The 25730-nt window shown below is 44.8% G+C and overlaps 2 protein-coding genes across 7 annotated transcripts in view; one reads left to right on the top strand and one right to left on the bottom strand.

Moving 5' to 3' along the window:
• cpm (carboxypeptidase M) overlaps window positions 1-12327 on the top strand; it is a 37800-nt gene extending 25473 nt beyond the window's left edge. For all 3 annotated transcript variants that reach the window (XM_020056281.3, XM_010882702.5, XM_010882704.5), the window contains 5 exons: window positions 6171-6355; window positions 7425-7595; window positions 7969-8121; window positions 8785-8933; window positions 10187-12327. In XM_020056281.3, coding sequence (XP_019911840.1) covers window positions 6171-6355; window positions 7425-7595; window positions 7969-8121; window positions 8785-8933; window positions 10187-10447 — 919 coding nt within the window. In that variant the 3' untranslated portion in view covers window positions 10448-12327. The remainder of the gene's footprint in view (window positions 1-6170; window positions 6356-7424; window positions 7596-7968; window positions 8122-8784; window positions 8934-10186) is intronic.
• A 1367-nt stretch (window positions 12328-13694) lies between these two features.
• mdm2 (MDM2 proto-oncogene) lies at window positions 13695-25134 on the bottom strand. Of its 4 annotated transcripts, none has more exons than XM_010882698.5 (11): window positions 25017-25134; window positions 23527-23595; window positions 23343-23417; window positions 20362-20495; window positions 19875-19924; window positions 19667-19725; window positions 19342-19414; window positions 18061-18221; window positions 16303-16458; window positions 16113-16184; window positions 13695-14925 (listed from the first exon to the last, which is right to left on the bottom strand). In XM_010882698.5, exons 2-11 carry the CDS (start codon window positions 23581-23583, stop codon window positions 14308-14310), a joined length of 1455 nt encoding a protein of 484 aa, XP_010881000.2. In that variant the 5' UTR covers window positions 23584-23595; window positions 25017-25134; the 3' UTR covers window positions 13695-14307. The 4 variants fall into 4 exon arrangements, with proteins under 4 accessions (XP_010881000.2, XP_019911839.2, XP_010881001.2 ...); XM_020056280.3 differs by lacking the exon at window positions 25017-25134 and adding an exon at window positions 24002-24268; XM_010882699.5 differs by lacking the exon at window positions 25017-25134 and adding an exon at window positions 23714-23956.
• Between the last annotated feature and the right edge of the window lie 596 nt (window positions 25135-25730).

Raw genomic sequence — 25730 nt, 5'->3', positions numbered from 1 at the left:
ATTTCAACAAACCAGAGTGGGTCACCTCCCTTCTTTCTGTGGTCTATTATGGTCTATTTCTTTCTCTCTCTCTTTATTTCTATTTCCTTCTGTCTTCCATGTGTCTCTGTCCTTGCCTTGTCTGTCTCTGTCTATAGGGCTGCACGATTTGGATAAAAAATTCAATCACGTTTGTTCCCCCCCCCCCCAAATATTGCAATTTAATTGTATTAATTGCGATTTTCAAACATGTGACTGTAAACATGATTTAGAGCCTCACTCCTTTCATCATAGAAATCCTAGCCTAAATAATGTGCTTACTGAATAAAACAAGCATCTGAAGCATGTGGGAAGCATTTTCTGATTATAGGTAGGCCTACAGTCTAAAAGCTTGTAGTATGTACAATGCGTTGGCGTTTGCTACATTTGCGCTGTTGCCAGTATGCAAACTTTCTCAACACTTGAGCGATGTTTTCTACCTGCTTACAGGCACTGACCTTGAAGCGGAAACTCGTAATAACTATGTGGTTGGGTATGTGGGACAATATGTCAGTGCCACTCACATGAGAAGACGCCAATTATCTCATGCAGGGCTTTTAAGAGGAAACCCTGTATTGGTCCGCTTTCCAGATGGCTCATGCTGCTCAGGTTGTGGCCGCCACTTCGGCGTGTCATTGCATAGAATTAAGGGATTCCAGGTATTTAACTAAACTACAGACACTCTTAGGAAAACCCCAAGACAGACCTTTTGTTTGCTATGAATCACAACGAGCTCCATGTCCATCTGACCACCCAGCAGTAGGAGTAGTGAACAACGGCCAAAGGAAATTACTTTTTGGTGAAGCATTAGAGGCCATATGTGAGGTTTCTATTGAGCTACTAGCAGACATTCAAGCAGAAATCACCAGAAGACATCTGAAGTCAAATTTGTCTTTTTTTTGTAAAAACGTGCCGTATATCAGTTTGCATTGATTTGTAGTCTCCTCATACTCCATACAGACACTCGCAGTACTGTCCCCCACCCCAAACCCTAACCCTAACCCTGGCCTGGATGATATTATTCCGGTCTTGTCAGGGAAGAGGAGGAGACAAGCTGTGTCATTGTGTCATTTCTGTCTTGTTAACGTTAGGGGAAGCGTTCTACACACTGCACCTTTAAGGCCAGGCATAGGTGCATCGATGGCCATGATGCCAGAGACTTCCGTCCCATTGGACGACGTAGCGTCATTCTATTAATCGTGCCGCCCCTGTCTTCCCATGTCTCTCCCACTCTCCCACTCTTCACTGCCCTTGTAGTCTTTGTTGTTGTCTCTGTTGGAGATGAGCATGCTAAAGGATCCTTCTTTCTGTGTCATGGGTTGTTTGTCCAGGATCGTCCTATAGAAATAAAAACGGACCCATAAACTGAAATCTTATCAAATGAAAAGCAGCGCTAGAAAATAGTCAATATGAAGTACTTTCAAGATGTTGATTCTGTAGATAAATTAATGATTGACTGAAGTGCAATACTTTGTTTCCATCTAATCGAGAAGAAAATTGTCAATAATGATATATTTTAATTATTCTTATCAGGGAAGCTAGAATTCGTTGTTTTGCTTATTGTCGAACTGCCAGACTACAGACATTTTAGAGAGTCTCTGTCCTAGTGGGGAAACAAAAGGTTATTGTCATTCAGCATCGTATCTTCTCCCATCACCTAACTACAACGCGCCCCTTGACCCCAAAATAACACTCTGACCCTAAACCCATCCGTACATAACCCTGGTGAAAGGTTTTAGTCAAATATGAACCCACTGGCATAAGTTCACGTGCGCACACACACACACACACACAAACCCACACACACTTTGCCGCTCGTATGCGTTTTCTCTGTTACCAGCAGTGGATCCTTGTTGTGTTATCTCTGTTAGTCACTCGCACGCTGTTTCACAACTCGCACACACCCAGATCAGAGGAGGTGTTGAAATGTTGTTTAAAACCCACAATTACTAATTTCACACAGATCACAACAGACTAACCACAATGTACACCTGCAAGGTGCGGTCACACGCACGGACAGACACGCACATGGCCCACTGACTGCAGGACTAAAGCTGCTGTCAACTTAGTGGGACTGATTCTAGGCTGGAAAAAAGACCCTGAGGCTGAGCAAGAGGAATGCAAGGGTGAGGATGAGGGCTGAGGATGACAGTTGAGGATGAGGGGTGAGACAGGTATGGACACAGAAGACATTAGTTGCTATGGGGAGTGGCTTTGTCATTCGGCTCTGCTTCTCCCTTGAGTAAATTACATGTTGAGCGAGTCAACAAGAGTAAACAGGTTGTAAACTTTACACAGTCTCTGGGGCTCTGGCATGATGCAGAGGGCCCCCAGTCTCTGGGGCTCTGGCATGATGCAGAGGGCCCCCAGTCTCTGGGGCTCTGGCATGATGCAGAGGGCCCCCAGTCTCTGGGGCTCTGGCATGATGCAGATGTCATGATGCAGATCAGCGAGGGTCAATTGCAGGAGCCTTATTAAAAACACATTCTGGGCTGTTTAGGGAGTATGTTTATGGTAACTTTGTTCTCCCTCCACATGCTGGCTCTCCTAATTCACTCTCTTCATCTTTCTCTCTTTCCTTTGTATCGCTCTGTCTCTCTCCCTCATTCTGTCCTTTTGCTCTCTCCCTTTTGTTCTCTCTCCCACGCTCTCTCTCTCAACTGCTCTTTTTTGCTTCTCTCTCTACCCTGAAAGTGGTAAGACTGGTAAGTGTAAATATTGCTTTATAAACAACGGAAATGTCCCACAGATAGAAATTGTTCTCAAATGTTCTCATCTATTTCTGATAGCATCTCAAATGGAACCCTATTCCGTATATACTGCACTACATTTGACCAGGACCAATGCATTAAAAACGGAATAGGGTGCTTGTAAATGTCAGGTAGTGTCCTTGCTGAGGTAACAGAGAAACAAACATTGTAATGGGCTGTTATTATCTGTGAGTAGAGACCTCCATAAATATATATTACGGTCCTCTGCTTCTCAATTGGTAGACATGGTGCTTGCAATGTCAGTAGGGGGTTTGATTCCTGGGACCATTTGTGTGTAAAATGCGTGCTTGACTGTAGGTTTGCTTTGGCTGTAAGTGTCGGCTAATCAGCATGTCATGTCATTTCTATGATTATACATTTTCCACATTGACTTCTGTCACAATACATGTTGCTGTGTTTGTGAACACTGTAAAGGCTCCTTGTGATGGCCTGTTGCTGACCCCAGTATTAATGACCAGAATGTTTTCTGATAAGCTTGATTTTCAGTAAGTGAAAGCAGAAAAAGCCTGTCAGCCTAGTCGAGTCAAACTCCGCGCTCCATTTGTTTTCCTCTGTCCGCTAACGAGCTTCAGCTGGAACAATCATAAACAGTTTCTATTCCCCTAAACAAATGTTCGCAGCAAAATGGTTACAATCCTGTTAACAAGAAACAGGGTTAAAACAGATTTAACATGCATCATGTTTGTTTCAAACCGCTGGGTTTTCAGACCCCCAGCCGCCAGTATGTACTGTGTGCTTTCAGTTTATTTTAAAACGTCCAAGTTAAAAGGCAATGGAGTGCACCCTTCCCCCTTAGATATGTTGATGCAAGAAACATGGTGTTCTGGATGTGCTGCGTTGACCCGCGACTGGAGCCAAATGCTGGCTCTTCCCTTCCCACTTCAGTGTGCACTTGTTCACTGCCCATGAAGTGTTCGAAAGCGATGGATTGGTGTAGGTCAGGAAATATGCTAGACGCTCAGCCTTCATGCCAAGACATTGCTTTTAAATCCTTGAGGGGTGGTGAATGCGTATACGAGTGGAATCAGAATTAGGCTAGGCATTCTGTCAACCTGCCTGTCTTAGCCTCCTCCATCCTCCAGACCACAGCAGCTATATAATCACCTCCGGAAGGCCAGGGTTGGGGGGGGAATTAGCCTGCTGAACCAGGCATTGAGCCACAGGGTAGGAGGAAAACCGGAATAGTCGCCACGATGCACCTGCTCTCCCTTATTGTGCTAGCCTCACAGTACTAAACACACGACGAGGTTAGCCTCATAGTATTAAACACACGACGAGGCTAGCCTCATAGTATTAAACACGCCACGAGGCTAGCCTCATAGTATTAAACATGCCACGAGGCTAGCCTCATAGTATTAAACACGCCACGAAGCTAGCCTCACAGTACTAAACACGCCACAAGGCAAGCCTCATAGTATTAAAAACGCCACGAGGCTAGCCTCATAGTATTAAACACGCCACGAGGCTAGCCTCATAGTATTAAACACGCCACAAGGCTAGCCTCATAGTATTAAACACGCCACGAGGCTAGCCTCATAGTACTAAACACGCCACGAGGCTAGCCTCATAGTATTAAACACGCCACAAGGCTTGCCTCACAGTACTAAACACGCCACAAGGCTTGCCTCACAGTACTAAACACGCCACAAGGCTAGCCTCACAGTACTAAACACGCCACAAGGCTAGCCTCACAGTACTAAACACGCCACAAGGCTAGCCTCACTGTACAAAACACGCCATGAGTCTAGCCTCACAGTACTAAACACGCCACAAGGCTAGCCTCACAGTACTAAACACACCACAAGGCTAGCCTCACAGTACTAAACACACCACAAGGCTAGCCTCACAGTACTAAACACGCCACAAGGCTAGCCTCACAGTACTAAACACACCATGCACGTTGCAATTCCTGGAAAGCAGTGGGAACTGTGAGTGAATGGATGAATAATCTAATACCTGAGAGGTAAAAACATACTAATTCTATTTGACACACAGTGTCGCCTGATACGTAATACGTGTGACGGTTTGGACTGTCTGGAGGATGAGTGTGCTGTTTGGGAGATGCATGAAGCCTCTGTGTTCAGGAAACCAAGGGACCCTGACATACAAATGCATTACATTCTTCTACTCCCTGAGACATTTTCACAGCCTCGGCACGCGTCCTAACTTGCATCCTTTTCCCTATATGAAGCAGTGCACCGGGACACTCTGGCTGAAATGAGTGCACTACCGAGGGGGTAGGGTGCCATTTTGGGACGCAGTACAAAATTGAATCAAACCGCGAGGTCCTTCCCTTGACGATAGCCGAGCTGCGATTCCTTGAGAGGCAACGTGAGGACAAAGAGCTCTCTGTGCACTGGGGAGGGAGGGGAGAGGAGGAGGAGGAGGGGAGGGAGGGGAGGGGAGGGGGAGAGGCAGAGGAGGGGGGGGGGGGTAGCCATATAATGTTTACCTAATGAGCCTCGCACCCCGGGCCGGCCACGCTCTGCCGCTGACAAGGTCGGCAAACATCCTGGCACTTTCTCCACCTCCGCTCGGAGCCTCTGCCCTTCTCTTCTTCGCCTCTCCTTACGCTTTCTCCGTATCTCTCCTCTCACACTCTATTTGTCCATCTCTCTCTCTCTCTCTCAGTTCTGGACTAACAGCAGACATTTTATTTGCAGTCTCAGTCTAAACTTCATGAATGGAATGTTGGTACAGGCATCACCATATAAATGGAATTAGTGTCTGTTCTTGCTCTGTTTCTATGGGCATCTGAACCCGTCAAGTCGATCTGAATGTCATCACAGGGCCGAGAGGCCACTAGGAAGACAAAGTCCCAGTTAGCGACTGTTTGCATTGAGTGTTTGGTGTCTTCTCTCCGGGCTTCTCAATGTGTCAGGAGCCCAGTGGGTAAACAGCCACTGCAGACATTCTGTCAATGAAACCCAGCCTGAATCTCATGAATGGACCAATGACAGTGGACTGATGATACCAAATGGGCATCAGAGCCCTGAGAGTCACTGTCTGTGTTGCCAATGTTCCCTGTATGGTGAACTACTGTGAATGGGAGCCATGTGGTAGTAGTGCCCTATATGGCAATTAGGGTGCTATTTTGGATGTTGCCACTCTGAATGTCTGAGCAAAGAGTCTGTAGAAAAAAGAATGAAACACTAGCAGTTGTTTGTGACTTCTGATAGGCCCCCATGAGTCCTGTATGCTCTAAACGAAACTGTGTTTAGATAGTCCCATGCCATTGGTTATGTCCAATGGGGCTCCTTTACCTTCGCTGCTATGTGGGGTGGAAATAAACACGAACTGGAACAAACACATTCCAAGTCTGACGGTCTGTCCTCTGTCTACATCTGGTTCGGTCTTTTGACGTGTGGTTCCCCGCCTTAGGTTCAACAAGAACGGTGTCGATCTGAACCGGAACTTCCCCGATGCCTTTTCTAAGGAGAGTGGAACCAGAGAGATGGAGGTGAGAGCCATTATTGACTGGCTGAAGACGGAGAGCTTCGTCCTGTCTGCCAACCTGCATGGAGGGGCTGTGGTGGCCAGCTATCCATACGACAACAGCAACAAAGGCACGTTACATCAACACGCACAGAGGGAGGGAGGGAAAAGGGCTGGGGGAACCGAGAGAGAAGAAAAAGAGATGGCAACAGAGAAAGGACTTGGAGGATGAAAAATATAGGAGTGGAGAGAGGGATGGAGAGAGGAGGTCAGAAGGAGAAGAAAATGGAGGCAGGGAGCATGAGGACAGTCATTTGCTATAATTACAGTTGATAGTTTGGTGTTTGTTTGTTTCCAGCCGACAGCTGAAAGAGTTTCAGACAGACAAGGAGAGACAGACATAAAGAGAGACAGACAGACAGAGGGAGACAGACAAAGAGAGAGTGGGAGTTGTAGGACATAGGGCGGTTCCAGCATCACCCCTGACAATAACGTGTTTGTGCCCCTGGCGAAGACCTACTCCTACACACACACACACACACACACACACACACACACACACACACACACACATGCACTCATGACCTATATGGTTGTGAAATCAAAAGATCGAACATTTCACAAGCACATAAAACGCTCAAACCTTGCGTTAACAGACCCAAACAGGGCCCACAGAGCCCCAGGAGGGCAAGACAATGAAATCCAACTAAACGAGAATTGCTAAAGCATAACAATTTCACATACTAGACAGAACGAACCCAAAAGCATTAATGCTGCCTTGTCCAAAACAAATAGTACACAGTGGCCTGACCTGGCCATGACGACTGACCCAACTTCAAGACACACCTTGACTATGTCCAGGCTCTGAGCATGGCCTTGCTGTCCAGAGATTCTGACCCTGGCAGACTTGGCTCCCAGGAAAAGCACACTGCCCACAGAGTGAGGCGGAATTGATTTTAGAAAGGCAGATTCACGCTAGGCAGGAAACCCAGTACTGTCTGAATAGGAAAAAAAACATCCCAAGCCACTGGTCCACCAAACACATGCTTCGACCTGGAAGCGAAATGGTTTCACTGTCATGTCACGTCAGTCAGGCCGATTCCTGAACGACCCAAGGGCCCTCGCCATAAAGTAGTGTTCTATAAAGGGAACAGGGTGCCGTATGGGACTCGGCCTCTGACTTTATGCTTGGTCTTCCAGGTGCGGAACTGAAGGGCGGTTCCAGCATCACCCCTGACAATGACGTGTTTGTCCACCTGGCGAAGACCTACTCCTACACACACACACTCATGCACAAGGGCGACCAGTGCTACGACTCCAAGGACTTCACGGACGGCATCACCAATGGCTACAACTGGTACCCCCTACCAGGTTGGTCCACTCTGCGTTCGAGCTCCCGACAAAGAGTATTCATAATAGAGCAGATGTATTACATTCGCGTGTCGTTTTAGTAACATAGCGGACGCTTTTCTTCACACGAGCGACTTAACAGAGCTCGGTAATCTGGTGACAACAACGTAACGCCCTCCGTTGACAACTGTGATTTAAACAAACCAGTGCCAGGAGAGGGAGGGAAGTGGGAAATGCCTGTCATTTAATGACCGCGTCGGTCAAAACGTCCGCCGTTCCTTCAGCCTGCGGAGCCTAGAACTGTGTTTAGGGTTCCCACGGGTTGACGAGAGAACGCCGGGGGACGTGGTTCTCGCCCACGTGTCCAACTCGAGGCCTGACCCTTGCTTTACAGGTGGCATGCAGGACTACAACTATGTGTGGGGCCAGTGTCTGGAGATCACTCTGGAGCTGTCCTGCTGTAAATTCCCCAATGAGAGTGAGCTGCCGGGCTTCTGGGACGCCAACCGGGACGCGCTGCTGGCCTACATGCAACAGGTCCATCTGGGTCAGTACTGTTGCCACACTCACCACCTCTGCTGGGTGGGCAGTAAGATCGACGCGTGTTTTAAGTGTTTCATTTAATAAATGCTGGGTTGATCGTTTCACTTTATAATTTATAATGTCATTCAGAATGTAGTTATAAGTAGAATGAAGTGTTGTTATAATGAATGTTGTCTTGTTTATGTGTGACATGTGGACACGATTGAATGTCAGCTCGAGGTGTGTCTTTTGTTTTTCCACGTGATACGGCAGATGGTGTTCCCGTAGGGCTCATATCAGATGTAGTTTTACTCATGTAGAGGTTAGGGACACGCCCACGGTGTCATGCAGACACTCATCCAGGATGAGACCAACACCTCGACATTCACCCGTATAATCTGATCCTGATGTAAAGGTCAGCAGCCCACGCCGTGTCACAGTCAAAAGCTTTTCTCATAATAATCACACATGGTTTCCCCTGCTTTGTGCAGAGGAAAGCACGGAATGGGGGCGCCGGCTTGTTAATTAATTCCAGTGGAGTCAAATGGGGGGAAACGCCAAGCCCTGTCAGTAGGGAAAAAAGGGTATCATCTACCTAAGAAGACTGAGAAGCAACTGGGTTGGGTTGGTTGGTGTTGATTTTCTTGCTCAGGCTCTTCTTTCGTCGTGTGTGTGTGTGTGTCTATAGGTGTGAAAGGGCAGGTGTTGGACGCAGATGGAAAGCCAGTACAGAATTCTCTGGTGGAGGTGGAGGGCAGACCTAACCTCTGTCCCTTCAGAACAGACAGCAATGGAGAATACTACAGGCTGCTGCTGCCTGGCAACTACACGTTCAAGGTGAGACAGCACCCTCTAGTGGCTGATGGTGGAAGTTGTAATAGGGTAATATTACTACTACTACTATTACTACCAACTATGACTACTCCCACAATTCCAGTTTATCTGTTCAACCCTCCTTGTTCATCTGTCCGAAATGGAAGTCAGCGCACTATACTTTTGATCCCTATTTCAGGATATAAAGTGCCATTTGAGATGTCAAACCACACACAGACTAAATGCAGTTAATCACAGTGGACTGAGAAGCAATGTAGCTGCTGAAATAAATCAAGCCGAATGGAGGCTAAACATTTCATAGTGGCATTCAGAGGACAGCGTCTGACAGTGTAGCCCTGATGTCACCTACTAGTTTGTGAGGCTTGGTTAGGCCCCGTGCACTAGACCAGTGTCTCCCAACCTTTTTCAGTTACTGTACCCCCAAAAGGTTTCAGGTTTTCATGGTGTCATGAGTGTTTTCAAGTACCCCCTGTGGAGAGGCCAAGTACCCCCAGGGGTCCTAATACCCATGGTTGGGAACCACTGCACTAGATTATGCTTTTTTTTTTGTTGTAGTTATTAAAACAAAGTATTGAAATATGTGCACTCACAGACAAATACGCGTACACAATAAGATTGTCTGCTAAGTGGCCTAAATGTTATTTATGTGGTTTTCTACAGAACAAGCAGCTTACAACGCTAGGTAAACTTCTGAAATGATCATTGTTGTAACCCTGTGTGGAGAGGCACTCGCTCACTGAGGGACAAACTCTGAATCTACTTCTTAAATGGTCCAACTATGCCCTATGAAGTGTGCTACCTCCGATCAGGCTTCATGGTAGCGCGTGACAGAGACGTGTCCCATTTTGGAAACCTTCTGAGTGAGAGTTGCACAGTGTTGCTCCCAATCTGACTAGAGATTGGACTGCCATTAAGGAATGTCGTCTCACTCAACAAATGTTTGTATATTTTTATGCCACTTACACTCTGGCCTCTGGGTGGTCTCTAAGGCATGGGTCAAACAAACAAATAAGAACGTTCCCACAGTTATTTGGAAACTTGGGACGACAAATGTTTATTTTATATTTAGTTAATTTAACTCAGTTCGTATGTAGAACATATTTAGCTGTACAGTTCTCTATCTTCGGCTGTATACAACTGTGGCAAAATCAGTCTATCAATCTATTAATAACAGATCAGTCGGTGTTGTGCGTGTCTAGTTTACACTGTGATATCTGATCAATACACTGACCGATCAGTTGTTGTGATCTCGACAGGTGACGTACCCAGGCCACCGTGTGTTGATGGAGACGCTGGCGGTCCCGTATGGTCCCGCGTCGTTCTCAGCCTTGTCCCACGACTTCCGCCTGGAGAGGGACGCAGCCACAACCCCCAGCCCTGGCAACACCCACCCCCCAGAGTCCTGCACCTCAAGCCAGGTCTGGGAGTCCCTTGAGGGCCACTCTCCAGGCCTGGTCTCCTGGGGCGGCACCTTCGTCCTGGTCCTCCAGGCTGCCTGTAGTACCATGTTACTGTGACAGAGATAGGACGATGGTCGGCGTCTCAAATCACGCCTTATTCCCTATGGGGTCCTGGTCAAAACTAGTGCACTATATAGGGAATAGAGTGTCATTTAGGATGTTACACATGGAGATGGAGATATAGACTGGCTGGTATTTCTTCCGGAGACATTGTACTTTCTGTCTGTGTATTTTTGTAATAGAAAAAAAAACAAAAAAACATTCAACACTTAGCGTTGCTCTACCTTGCACAAACACTTGAGATGTCTTAGTGTTTTTAAATTATGTTTTGCGTTGATGCTTCATTGCTTTTTAGTTTTCACACTGCGCTGAAAGCAATACTGCCAACCAGCATTCTACTAAGCTGAGTACAAAGAGGGCTACGGACCAGGCGACGGACCAGGGGGTTAGTGGGGATGGAAAACCCCCTTTAGTCAATGTGATATCTGCACACATCTGCATGCAGACAGGAAGCGATTCACATTAACCAAGGGACTGTTTGTCTGGCCTCAAACTCTCACCAAACCTAACTGTCTACACAAGGTCTCCTCAAATAGCCACTGACTCTGGTTGGAGTGTCTGGCGAGAGAGAGACATGCTGGAGGGACTTATCCATGGGAGTGAGGATTGGACTCTTCACACTCAGAAAACCACTGTTCATTATTACATCGATAAAGAGCTACAGTCTAAACCAGCAACCATGAACACCTCTAGCTTGATATCCATCGGCGAAACCCAAACCACCATGAACCTTTGTCAAAACCAAGTAGTGGGCCTTGTAGTAGAGACAAATAAGGATGATCAAGTTATAATATGAAGACACACACGCGCACACATCTTTCATGAGTATTTATTTTTAAGCACATTCTGTGTGACAGGACTGTCTCCATTGATCGTGGAAGACCATGTTAATAAAGTTCATACCGGTGCCATGGAAGCTGGTCCAGTAGAAGAATGTGTTGTGGCCTGCACTTCAGTCCAAACATTATGCAGAGTTTCTGCCGACAGCACAGACCACACCTGAACATTATGTCACCACCCGGATTTCACCCCAATGTTTCCCTCTCCCAGTTTTGCGATGTTAAATCCTAGAATATGGCCTCGTCATGACAACCAACCAGTTTTGTGATGTTAAATCCTAGAATATGGCCTCGTCATGACAACCAACCAGTTTTGTGATGTTAAATCCTAGAATATGGCCTCGTCATGACCACCAACCAGTTTTGCGATGTTAAATCCTAGAATATGGCCTCGTCATGACCACCAACCAGTTTTGCGATGTTAAATCCTAGAATATGGCCTCGTCATGACAACCACACAGAGGTTCTCATCACACTGCGACCCTGGCTGATGCGTCATCCGTCCACAGCCGGAAGGGCGGAGCCAATCAGCACAGAGCCAATCAGCGCTGCCCTATGCTGGAACCTCAGGGTACCTTCGACCGCACTTGGCCACAGTGGCGGACATTGCACTGTGAGATGGTAAATTAGGCCACGGCCCCAACTCTGGGGCCATTTCTCATTATTCTGAAGGAATGAACCAGCTTTTCACACTTCAGTGACAGTCAAACATGTTGTTGTACCTGATTCACCGTGTTGTATCACCATACTAGTACTGTCGTCCAAAAACACGACTGATGCATTACGGTGTTATGGTGAATATCAGAGTTGTGAATCGTGTGGCACCCTGTTAGCTACATACCGCATAACCTTTGTTTAAAACCCTGAAGGCCCTGGCCAAACGAAGTGCACTTCATCGAAGGGTGCTGTCTGGGGTGTTGACAGCGTTATCCAGAGATGTACCCCCTTGTTTGTTCTACCTCATATAGGAACATCCTTTTGACCTTTGGGATGAGACTGTTGTTGTGCCTTGATGAATAAACCTCACGTTATAATGTCCTGGAATTAATCTTTACTCTTCCATTTCAGTTGTTACATTGTCAGTGTGTGGGCTACGACAGATGTTGGATCAATGTTGCCCGTTCTGTTTGTGTTGCAGCAATGGGTTCCGTCTCAGCAAGAGAAGACCAACATCAAATTATGTAATAGATGAACACCTGTGATAGATTTTAATTAAAACACTGCACACGTCTTTGTACAGTGCTTGCCTTACAGGTGACGAGTCATGGCGTATGAATATTGACAATTCCGTTGTTCCCCCCCCCCAAAAAAACACATGTCCCTAGTTCCAAATAATTATTTCCTGCCCCCCCCCACCAAAAGTTATTATTAAATACTTCATAAAACTATTAAAGAGAGGAATAAGAGAATATAAGGAGTGAGAAATTACTAGTAGAACTGTAACCTAGTTACTACCAGGGGGTTTTCTGAGAGGAAACTAACCAATGTGATTGTTAAACTAAAGGTAAATGGTGGTAGAGTCATGAAAATAGTATTTATCGTAGGGGGACTTCCTGGTTTTGTGTACCCACAGTGGTGGACAGTTTGGTTCATGCATTAACGCCAGAATAAACATACCATCTATTGGAAGTCTGATTGTTATTTTGGCTTGTGTATTAACATGTCCAGCGAGTCCCTAATTCTTCAAGAACACCTGATGCCTTGATGGATAAACATTGAGTTCAGTGCACTGTTGAAAGTCCACTTGTCATTTCTGTCCATTTGTGGGCAACGGATCCCTTTTTAGCGACAGTAGTGGATGACTAAATAGAAAAATGTATGTGTTGAGTAAATCATCTATGGAAGTAATTTGCGTTGTGTGACAGAGGATGCATGATGGAAGATTTTAACTTCTTACCAGTAGGGAGAGCCCTGACTCACTTTAAAACCAGGCAGAATTAAACAGTAAGTTTCAGCAAGAATTGAGGTCATAGTCATAAATAAATATCTTTACTATGAGGTAGCAAATATTTATCTTACATAAAAGGAAAGAAAAGCCATCAGCAGTCCTTAAAACAGGTAACTGGCACAAGGTGAGAACTTACAATCACACATCAACATATGTAGGTTAAACTGAAAATGGTGTTGGCACAACTGGGCAGGAAACAGCACTGAAGGGCACTGCATCTTCCAATTCTGCACAGACTCAAACTGATATAAACAATCAAACTCGCAACCAGAAAGGTGATTCTCAAACAAAAGAAAAGGTTGGAATAACTAATTACAGCACACCAAACACATGTCAACACAAGGGAGTCTTCAAAAGAAAAAGCAGATTTTTGTCATAGTTACATTTGAAACAGATGGGGTAAGCACAAGTGCTTCAGTCTTACCTTGGCATATTGTTGTTGTTTTTCTGTTGGGGGGGGGGGGGGGGGGGGGGGACATGTTGAGGCATGTTTCCTGAGATTTCATGAATAAAAGTCCCCTTAGCAACAACCTGCTTGCTTAATCCCTTGGTGACAAATGTGTCCACAAACAACTTGTCCACAAACAACACGTGTTTATATTGATAGCTATCCACACAGGCCCAGTGCACCCTAACGCAGAACATAGAAAAGGCCTTGGTGAAAATGAAATTTACTGTTCAGTATACATTCTGTAGATACCTCGTTCGATCAGAACAGAAGAGTAAACATACGATTGCTACGATTTAAGCTGTTGCCACCACTAGATCAGAAATATATGCATTTCACACAATGAATCAGTTACACCATTTTTGCAATTCTAAGAACTTTGTTTGGATTTGAGACACTCAATTTGAATGTTAATGAAGTAGAATGTTAATAAATAAAACCAATTTCAAATAAATATTTACAATTTATTCCTTCCTTGTATATTTACTTTGAAGCGCAAGGCTATAGGCGCATCCCAAAATAGCACCCAACTCCCAATTTAGAGCACAACTTACACAAAAGCAAGTGCACTAGATGGGGAAGAGGACATCATTTGGGGAACAGGCCTACCTGGTGGCCAGCCTCAGCTGAAATACATCAACACCACAGACTGGATGGGCTCCCTACAGACCGGACACAGCTTGTTCCTCTTCTTGAGCTTCTTGGCGCAGGTGTAGCAGGCCATGAGGTGTCCCGTTCGGCCGTGCACGATGCAGCCGTTCTTGGGCCTGGTCTGACAGATGACGCAGGGATCCAGGCAGCTGATGGGGAGATGGGCCTCCAGGCTGTTGAAGCGCTCCAGGTCCGGGGCTCTCTCCTCGTGACCAGAGGGGGCGCTGCAGGTGCCCGAGCTGATACCACTGGAGCCGGACGACGAAGTCGAGGGCTGGGAGGAGCAGGCCGAGTCCTGGGAGTCTGGCCCGGTGACGGACGGCGAGTCCTGGGAGTCTTTGAGAAGGGAAAGGGGCGACCTGGCTCTTTTACCGTCGGGCACATCCAGGCCCTCCGCTTCATCCGTCTCTATTGGGGCAGGGGAGGGGCAGGGCTTGGGCGGCAGCGGTTTGAGGTTCGGGGCTATGGTTGAGGCGGCGTTGCTGGTGTCATTGTCCGGGAACCAGTCTGTTCGTAGTGTCCAACAGCGGTTGCAGTTGCGGGGGAGAGGAGGGTTCAGTTCCTCACACTTGGAGCACTTCCAGTAGTCCTGAAACACAACACACAGCAACGGCGTTACAATGGTTGACTCTACACACTTCCAGTAGTCCTGAAACACAACACACAGCAACGGCGTTACAACGGTTGACTCTACACACTTCCAGTAGTCCTGAAACACAACACACAGCACAGCCGTTACAACGGTTGACTCTACACACTTCCAGTAGTCCTGAAACACAACACACAGCAACGGCGTTACAACGGTTGACTCTACACACTTCCAGTAGTCCTGAAACACAACACACCAGTTACAGCCGTTACAACGGTTGACTCTACACACTTCCAGTAGTCCTGAAACACAACACACCCGTTACAACGGTTGACTCTACACACTTCCAGTAGTCCTGAAACACAACACAGAGCACAGCCGTTACAACGGTTGACTCTACACACTTCCAGTAGTCCTGAAACACAACACACAGCAACGGCGTTACAACGGTTGACTCTACACACTTCCAGTAGTCCTGAAACACAACACACAGCACAGCCGTTACAACGGTTGACTCTACACACTTCCAGTAGTCCTGAAACACAACACACAGCACAGCCGTTACAACGGTTGACTCTACACACTTCCAGTAGTCCTGAAACAAAACACACCAGTTACAGCCGTTACAACGGTTGACTCTACACACTTCCAGTAGTCCTGAAACACAACACACAGCACAGCCGTTACAACGGTTGACTCTACACACTTCCAGTAGTCCTGAAACACAATACACCAGTTACAGCCGTTACAACGGTTGACTCTACACACTTCCAGTAGTCCTGAAACACAACACACCAGTTACAGCCGTTACAACGGTTGACTCTACACACTTCCAGTAGTCCTGAAACACAACACACCAGTTACAGCGGTTGACTCTACGCACATGTGCAGCTGCTGACACAATCAACAAAACAGCCAGGCAACTTATTGCACAACACACGTTCTGATCGTTGAGCTCATAGGTTTTGAACCCTCTCCTGGGGACCCCCATGTATCCCAGAGCTAGCACACCTGAATCAGCTTACTAATTCATTAACAAGCCCTTACCTGTTAAATCAGGCGAGCTAGTTCAGGGCAAAAACTAAAACTGAAAGAGATGGATGGGGGGTCCCCAGGAGAGGGTTGAAGACCTATGATCTAGCAGATAGTGGAGCTGTCAACACAGGTAGTTATGAAACGTAACATACTGCCTCTGTGATTTCAGTGTCCTCATCGAACGAGTCCTCCTCCTCGGCCTCAAAGATGGTGACTTCATACACCTGCGAGTAAAAAGTGGAGGCCACTGAATACAGAACTGCACTGTGACCCCCAGAACACCAGGTGGCACTGTGTTTCAAGGCACACCAAACAACAGACACAAAGACAGTGAGCTGAGACCTCATCTTCTCCAGACACAGACGCCTCTTCGTTGTCACTGTAGGTGTCCGAGTCGATGGACTCCACCTCAAATTCCACACTGAAGTTATCACAGTCAGAGTCCATGTCTTGGATCAGACCATCCTCACACGCATCACTGACTAAGGAACCTACTTCCTGCAGAGAGAGAGAGAGAGAGAGAGATTGGTCAGTGAAAATGACACCGCCACTGATAAAATAAAAAGCGCTAAACGAATCCAAGTCACACACACAAGACTTGACACCAGTCATCAGGGGCCAATTTGTCAAGAGTCATCCACCTGGATAACCCATTGGATAAGATAGACGGATGGAAATAGAATGAAAAGAACGTACAGTGGGGAGAACAAGTATTTGATACACTGCCGATTTTGCAGGTTTTCCTACTTACAAAGCATGTAGAGGTCTGTAATTAGAGATGGAATCTAAAACAAAAATCCATAAAATCACATTGTATGATTTTTAAATAATTTATTTGCATTTTATTGCATGACATAAGTATTTGATCACCAACCAACCAGTAAGAATTATTGCTCTCAAAGACGTGTTCGTTTTTCTTTAAGAAGCCCTCCTGTTCTCCACTCATTACCTGTATTAACTGCACCTGTTTGAACTCGTTACCTGTATAAAAGACACCTGTACACACACTCAATCAAACAGACGCCAACCTCTCCCCAATGGCCAAGACCAGAGAGCTGTGTAAGGACATCAGGGATACAATTGTAGACCTGCACAAGGCTGGGATGGGCTACAGGACAATAGACAAGCAGCTTGGTGAGAAGGCAACAACTGTTGGCGCAATTATTAGAAAATGGAAGAAGTTCAAGATGACGGTCAATCTCCCCCGGTCTGGGGCTCCATGCAAGATCTCACCTCATGGGGCATCAATGATCATGAGGAAGGTGAGGGATCAGCCCAGAACTACATGGCAGGACTTGGTCAATGACCTGAAGAGAGCTGGGACCACAGTCTCAAAGAAAACCATTAGTAACACACTACGCCGTCATGGATTAAAATCCTGCAGCGCACGCAAGGTCCCCCTGCTCAAAACAGCGCATGTCCAGGCCCGTCTGAAGTTTGCCAATGACCATCTGGATGATCCAGAGGAAGAATGGGAGAAGGTCATGTGGTCTGATGAGACAAAAATAGAGCTTCTAAGGAGTGGCTCCGTAAGAAGCATCTCAAGGTCCTGGAGTGGCCTAGCCAGTCTCCAGACCTGAACCCAATAGAAAATCTTTGGAAGGAGCTGAAAGTCCGTATTGCCCAGCGACAGCCCCGAAACCTGAAGGATCTGGAGAAGGTCTGTAGTGGGCCAAAATCCCTGCTGCAGTGTGTGCAAACCTGGTCAAGAACTACAGGAAACATATGACCTCTGTAATTGCAAACAAAGGTTTCTGTACCAAATATTAAGTTCTGCTTTTCTGATGTATCAAATACTTATGTCATGCAATAAAATGCAAAAACAATAAAAATATTCCGTCACTCACAGTTGAAGAGTACCTATGATAAAAAAGACTGACTTCTACATGCTTTGTAAGTGGGAAAACCTGCAAAATCGTCAGTGTATCAAATACTTGTTCTCCCCACTGTACGTGTTCTGTTCAGTCTATATTACAAAATCAAATCCTGTAAGGTAGAATACCAGCCAGATAACTCTGAAAAACTAGTCCTAGATCATTTGAGACGGTATCCAAACGTGCAGAGGTTGTCCAAGAGTGGTTGTACAGTAGAAGTACTCACAGTGTTGCTGTGGGAGTCTGAAGACTCGCTGCTCCCCCGCTCCGGTCTGAGGCCTCCGATCACGCACCAGGACATGCTCTCGTCGAAGGTCAGGGAGAAGCTGTCCGACTTCGTCCTCTTCCTGGGCTCGCACTCGTCCTCGTCTTGCGTCGACGTGTCCTCTGAAACAACGAGCGCCAAAGGTGAGCAGGGGCTTTGGTGAACACACACACTGTGTTCCTCCCTTTCAGGACAGGCAGTGCCTGGCAGTTAGGTGAACACGCTGAAGAAAAGTACAGATGAACAATGATGCCATTTCACCATTGTGACGGCAACAGGGGTCTGAAGTGTTGTGTATCTATCCAGTAACACATCTGACTTTGGGAAAAACCCACGCCGATGGCGAAGTCTTCAACTGAGCTCCAGTGACGATACCGACCAGCCAGTAATGGGCGCTGACCTTGACATACTAGTAGCAATAAGAAACCCATTATTAATGGTCCGGGTCGGTCCGTCAGGCTGCGACTGTGGATTTCCCTGTGTGCTCGGTGCTGTTTTAAGAGGACAGGCAGGTCTTTGTGTTGCCTGTGTAAACGCGGCCCGAAGAGAAGCATTGTGACAAGTCATCTGAACTCGTTCCCCATGGCCTCCAGACCAGTGTGTTCTCTACACAGTACTAAATACAGCGTTATGCTCTGGGTGCCATAGGGTGACATTCAAACACACTGCCAATATCCCGGGTGTTATTTCGGGCTGATGGCATTTATTGCCCACAGAGGACCGACTCATCTCGGTATTTAGACTCCTGGGTAAAACAGGCTGCTTTACCCAGGAGTCTAAATACCAGGGATTCCACAGGCCCAGACTGGGGTTGTATGCATCCAGAACATTTCACAGACACGGATAAAGCCTAGTCTAGGACAAAAAAAAATTAAAAAACAAGCTCAGTGGGAGTTTTCTATTGAACTCTTTTTTTTTTTTTCTCCTAGACTAGGCGTAATCCGTGTCTGCGAAAACAGCCCATATTCTTATAGACAAACTCAAAGAAACTCAAAGCGATCGTCCCTCGGCTGAGAAAAGGCGGTCGCAGAGAGTCCCTGTGAGAAGGTTGTTGTCCACATTCGCGTGAGCATGAAGGGTGTGGTTAGTGGGTGGACGTTTGTGTAAATAGTGCTGGAGTGCTCCAATTACACAGACTTCAATGACAGGCAGACACAAGATAAAATAATCTTCTTCCCCAGACAAGTTCCACCCAAATAATCCAAACTTGGCTTTGGCAGACAGACAGAGAGCTGGTCTCACCTGTGATACTACTCCTGATCCGTCTCCTCCTACGTTCTGAGGTAGATGATGAACGAGAGTCTGAGTCAGTCTCCTAGAAAAGATCGGGCAGGAAAACTGTTAGCGAGGACTAAACCCGAGGGTTTGTTGCTGACTCAGCAACAAACTTAAGCTGTGTGTTTGAGAGATTCAGGTCTAGGAAACTGCATACAGTTAGTTTGCGTTTTCTTTAAATGAAGTGGTGGAGTGTCAACATTTTACCAAACCCATTATGTATTTTCCTTGAATTCACATCAGTGCAATTAATTGAAAAAGTATGAATATATTCTGCTTGGTGTCTTTTTACCTCAGGCCCTCTATCTGTTTCAATTTGGCTTCTGGGTTCAGTAAAGCCTGACTGGGATTCTAAAAGATCAAGAAAACATAAATATATATAAAATGGACTGAGTCAATTAAAAACAGACTCATTAATATTCTAGTTGCAATACTTTCAGACAATTCCAGAAGGGGGTTTAATATTCATTTAGAAGTTAAAATGGAATGCTTGAAAGTACCTGGATTTTTCACTGCAGTGAGATTTTGTGTGATCATAGCGAAGAGCACTCTGAAACAGAAACACAGCTAACATTAGCACAGTGAAACCATTTCGGTTTCTGACATTTTAAACCAAAAAAGCCACATCTCAATGCAGTTACTTTGTAAATACATACAACAGTACAAATCTGTGTCATCACACGCACAGGTGACAGCCCAAAACTATCAGCAATGGTAGAGGAGGGGGTCTTTTGGCTGCTTCCCAATGGCACCCTAGTCCCTACATAGCGAGCCACGCCCTACGAGGCCAGGCAGACATACCAGTAGAGCAACTTGTCTCCCCACCATCCATAACATTGTTGTAGAGACGCAAGCATCTGTAGTTAAGCGATTTATGTTCCCCACCAAAGACTTCAAGTGAACACAGGTCCTTTCCATGCAGCGCGTGTGTGTGTGTGTGTGTGTGTGTGTGTGTGTGTGTGTGAGAGAGAGATTACTGGTACTCACTGTGGCTCTTTGACAGAGAAACTGTCCACCCCAAGCACAGCCCCCAGTGCATCATGGGCACAGTGGACTATGTGCTGCTGTTTCTTGTCGTAAAGCTGCTTCTTCATGATGTACTGCCCCAGGTAGAATATGACCTGAGACAAGACAACCCAGGGGTCAGAGGTTGGGAAGAACAGGACCTGAGCAGAACACACAGGGCTCAGGAGAAACTATTTAGGGGTCAAAGGGTTAGGTGGGACCGAAGAAAGTAACAAATGATGGGGTACAGGGGTCAGTCGGAACAGGGCAGAGGTCAAGAGGACTAGTCTGAGGAGGTTAGGGGAGAACTCTGGGATATGATCAGGAAAACCGGGATTTCAGACCTGCCAACCAAAAATATTTATTGAAGTTATATTTAAATGAGCACCAGAGGCTCTGACCTCCAGATGAGGCATGTGACACCCACATACCAGTCAAATAGTAGGCAAAACCTTGTTAAACTAGTCTTGTTGCCAAAATGACAGACTATTGACTCGGAGTAACTAGCAAATGCAATAACTAACTGGAAAAAGATTTTTATGTACCATCCCAAGGGTTTCTGACGTGTGAGGCTTAGGCTTCACAATGACCCCCCCCCCACCCACACACATTTTTCTAAGGGTAATGATTATAGGTGTATTCATGTAAACAGCGGGTTTTTGATCAGACAAAACTTAATTATTGGATGCAACACATTGTGTCTGGAATAACCCTGAAACCACTGAGCACAGCCTCAGAGCTTTAGTCTGGATCTCATCCCTGAATCTACTCATCCTGCTCAGTTTCCATTCATTGAATAGAGGTTGTCATTGGTGAATGGACTAGTTATTATCATCACTTCATTAGCAACCTACGGATGACAAATGTTTATACCAAGTGAACAGAACTAACATTTGCCTACTCATCTTTCAAAGTAACAACATTCTGTCATGGACAGTATTACAGGAAGAGTCATGCCTTGATCATGTCTGTTTCTATCCAATCCACTACCCAACGCACACATGCCTACTAATCAAAGCAGGCTGGAAGCTAAACAGGCTACACAAATACCACTATAATATGAACTGTATTGGCCACATTATAGCTACATAGAAGATGTCTTGGAAAATACTTCAGATCTCCAGCCCAAAAAAAGATGCAAAGACTCAGGAACTTGTGAATGCAAAATAGACTTTAATGAAGATTCAAAAAAGCTGAGTTGGTCTGCAGAACAACTGCCTCTCCAACCTCGGACACACAACTGTATACAGTACCATCTTGTATAACACTACCTGGCCATCCCATTATGCTAATTCTTTGGGCGGATCTTCTTCAATCCGCCACCATTATTTCTTATCATTCTGCAATTCCCCCAACAAACCATTGTTGTAAAATATTGGTTGCGCAGGCCTTGGAAACCCCATAAAGTAACAGGGCCATCAGGCATCCAACAGTGTTCTAATTACTTCCAATGTAGGACACACATATTGCATAGTGGTGATTATGTAGGACACACAATGATTATTAATGATTATACAGATTGCCATACTGATTAGTTGTATGAGTGTGATTAACATACTTGATACATTCATTGATTACATGATTGTATATATGCAAAATCTCCAATAAAGACAGACTAAATGATAGCAAAACTAGAATTGCTGACATAATCACATCCCTGATTGCTAGCAGCAGCATTGGCCCCTTCGACCTAAGGCCAGTAGATAACCTCGGCCCGTATGCTGAACCCATGCAAACGTACCTAGATACACTGAGCCAGCAAACAGAATAACAGACTATTCTGGGTCACATGTCAGATACACAACAGACAGACTCAGGTGATAATGGCAGTGAGTACATTCTGGTTACTTCTCTAGCAGTAATTTCATAAAAGCTATGATCACTGCTATAAACACATTGGTTCTTCCTCATTAAAGCTGATTGAACAGTCTATAAACACATTCCAAGTATTCAGTGTGGACAAGCAAAACACTCACACGGAATGGGCAATTTAACATCCTCCCCATACATACTCCAAATGCTAAAGCATCATTGTGGCAGCACCCTCTCTCAGTCTTTTGGTTAAACTTTGTGCATTATGAACAACAGAAAGTATAAGAAGCCAACTGATGAGTCACAGACTTGTAAGAATTCCAGAGATTGTTTAGAACCACATCAGTAATGCCTGAGACAGACCGCATGATGAGTCAAAAATACTTCCTCTCTGGCAGATAGCACTGACATGTCCCTAAAGCTGTGTTACATGTTCTCAAGGCTACCTAACAACCAATCATAATTGGTTGTTGATGTTCAAAATTACATAATTTTAGGGCACTTGTATTCTAGCTATTTGGCTAATTTTCTAATCGAGAGTACTTTACAATCAGTGCATTCAACAAATGTCAGTAAAATCGTATATTTACAGTAAAACAAGGTCAGGGAATATATTTCTAAGTTACTGTGCTGCTGTACTTAAGACTAAAACCACAATCAATAGTAAAACTAAAATAATTCAAAAAATGCTGGGATTCAGAAGAATCCAGACTAAAAGACAACACCTAAATAATTAAGATTGTTTGACTGCTGACTAAATGGAGTTATACTCCCTCCCAGGATATAAATATTAACTACTTTCAACTACTCTAGAAGTAGACTAATATCCAATGTGCTAGGACAGAAGGAATAATGGGAAACAGGTTTGACTAAAAAAAGAAAGATCAAGCTCAATGGAGAACTTCTATTGAGATGGAGTTTGATAGTCCAGGGCTAAACTTTATCTGTGTCTGCAAAACCAAGCCAATATTTACCAAAAACAACAAAACATAAGCCTACAATATCCATACTGGGTCTTAAATAGAAGACTAATTAATAAATAGTCTTATTAATAAATAATTCTTATTAAAACAGGCCCAAGACAATTGGTGGGGTTAATCTATTAGCCAGCATAGAAAACACAAGACAGCTGTCAAGAATGGTCTTCTTACCTCTTTCATTGTAAGAATCTCTTTTTCTACACCTGCCTCTTGTAATAGGGTGTGCAGTTTGTCATTGGGTCGTACCTGAAAAAGTATTAAACATCAACAAAAACATTAGATTAAAAGTAATTGTAAACGCATGATGTATGGTGTGACAGAGAACTTTATTTAAGTTACCTAAGTTAATACTTACAAGTTTCTCATTGTCAACGGTATTTATGTGCGAACTGCTTAAACAATTTTCGGCCATTCTGTATTTCACCTGTTGAGAAGAACATTTTAAAAGACAATTCGATGTTCATTCAAATGTCAAACATGCAATGCCTTATAAGACTACAAAATTACATTTCAATTTAATCTTTGGAAGACAAAAGCCTTACCTAAATAAATAGTTATACACTTTCTCGATCTGTCTTACATACGCCCCTATAATATACCTTTCATATTCTATACATAAAGTGCTTCAGCTCAGCTGCTTGCAGTAGGAAATACTTCATCGTCTCCCCCGGATTTAAATAGGCTGTGAGAGACATGTCAGGGCTAGCATCGCATCGACGCTTTCCTAAAATGCTATTGGGCCCAGGCGGCGCCAGGCATCAGACAGCTGAAAGCATGACTAATATACAATGCCGTAATGCCGCCTATCGGTCAGACCGCGATTTACACACCTTAGTGCTGAGCTGGCCGTTCATGTGGAATATGCCCGGACATGTCCCTGTTTTTGCAGTCCTGCCCGTGCTGTAATTATGATAATCGGGTTGACTGACATGGACAGTGCTAGTTGGTGTCCTGCTTCTCTTATCGGCATTTAACAGCAAAAAATGAGCTGGGCGAGTTGACAGGTGCAAATGTTGACCATTTGGACACGATAGCTGGTTGTTACTGGATATTACCAGCTCGGATATGCAATGAGCTACAAAGCACGGGATTAAAATGCAAAAGTATTTTATAGCTGTGCTATACCGGACTGACTGCTGGACTGTGTTTACACTTTTTACTGATAGCCATATCTGATTTTACGTTATCATGAGTTGTGCCGTTTACTTGTTGGTAAAAATCTAAAACTCGGTTGTAGCCTAGCTTCTAGCCAATGACAGGTGCTCTATAGTTAAGAATGTATATAATTAATGTATTAAAAAATAAACTGATACCAACTAAAATGTTTATCATTTGCATTAACATCTACATGTAACTAACCTTAGCAAAGTTCACCCGCCAAAATCAAATGACTGCACGGGCAACGTACCTATCAGATGCTGACTATTTGCTGTATTTACAGTACAGGTAACGTTACAAAATATTACTACCTATCTACTAAACTGTATGTTTCTGTCCAGCACTTTCTTTTAACCATCAAACTAGTACACCACTAGAGCTATATTTACATTACATTGTATGTTTACCGAACTAACTAGTTCCCAACCAGAACTTCTTTATGTTGACATCAACCTATCCAACGTTATCCGCCCCGTTACTGCCTTCCACAATCTGGAAAGCTCGAGGATGAGAGGCCTTGTAACTGAAACTAGCAAGGTTATGCAACCACAAGCTATAGCTAGCTAACAAATTACACGTCAATAAGGAAACATACCGCCGTATTAACATAAGATATAAGGTCAACTGAATTAACATTTTCAAAACAACAGTTATTCAGAATGTTATCACATTTTTGGTTTCACTTACTTTCAGTCCAAGAACTTGATCCTAGTAGCGTGGCAAAAGAACGCTAAATTCTGTCGCCCCTAGTGGCAGTTAGGAAAACGGCTACGCGCACTAATGATTAGTTAGGTTGACTTGATACCAGCAGCTGATCAAACTTTCAAAAAATGTTTTCAGTTTTGCAGTTATTTATCTCTTTGGAGTACCTACTCCTCGGGAATGTTCAAAGTAAAGCCAGGGACGTCATGACAAGTAATAAAGGCTATGTGCTTAGTGATTTCTTTCTGATCATCTTGCCCTTTCAGTTATGAAAGGGCAGAAAACCTTACATTATCATTCAGATCACAGAGTGAAGTAGTTGTCAGTTAATGTATTCATTACTTGTATTTATTCCCCAATATGGGTAAATCCCTTTACATGTCACTTGACCCATTGATAGAGAGGTGCATTGTGAGTTTCACGTGGTTGCTGATTGTTAAATCATTGCAGTGTGTTTGTTGCATTCTGTCATGTCGACCCTAGCAACTTTACTATTATCTAAGGCCTAATCAAATAGTAATACATATCGAACCTACAAGTGCTAATATAGGTTGCCTTTCTGTGTTGCCTTTCAGATCACAAATTACTAAGGCTTGATCAGAACCAAAGTTCTGGTCTGATGCTGAGACATGTCCTGGGCTTTCACACTTCATCATCATTACTTTCACCGCAGTCTCAAGATGTTAGTCTTTTGGTTTC

The sequence above is a fragment of the Esox lucius genome, chromosome 18, assembly GCF_011004845.1.
Source record: "Esox lucius isolate fEsoLuc1 chromosome 18, fEsoLuc1.pri, whole genome shotgun sequence".
NCBI classification, from domain to species: domain Eukaryota; kingdom Metazoa; phylum Chordata; class Actinopteri; order Esociformes; family Esocidae; genus Esox; species Esox lucius.
The sequence above is the reverse complement of the archived record's forward strand: the minus strand, read 5'-3'. Positions and strand labels throughout refer to the sequence as shown.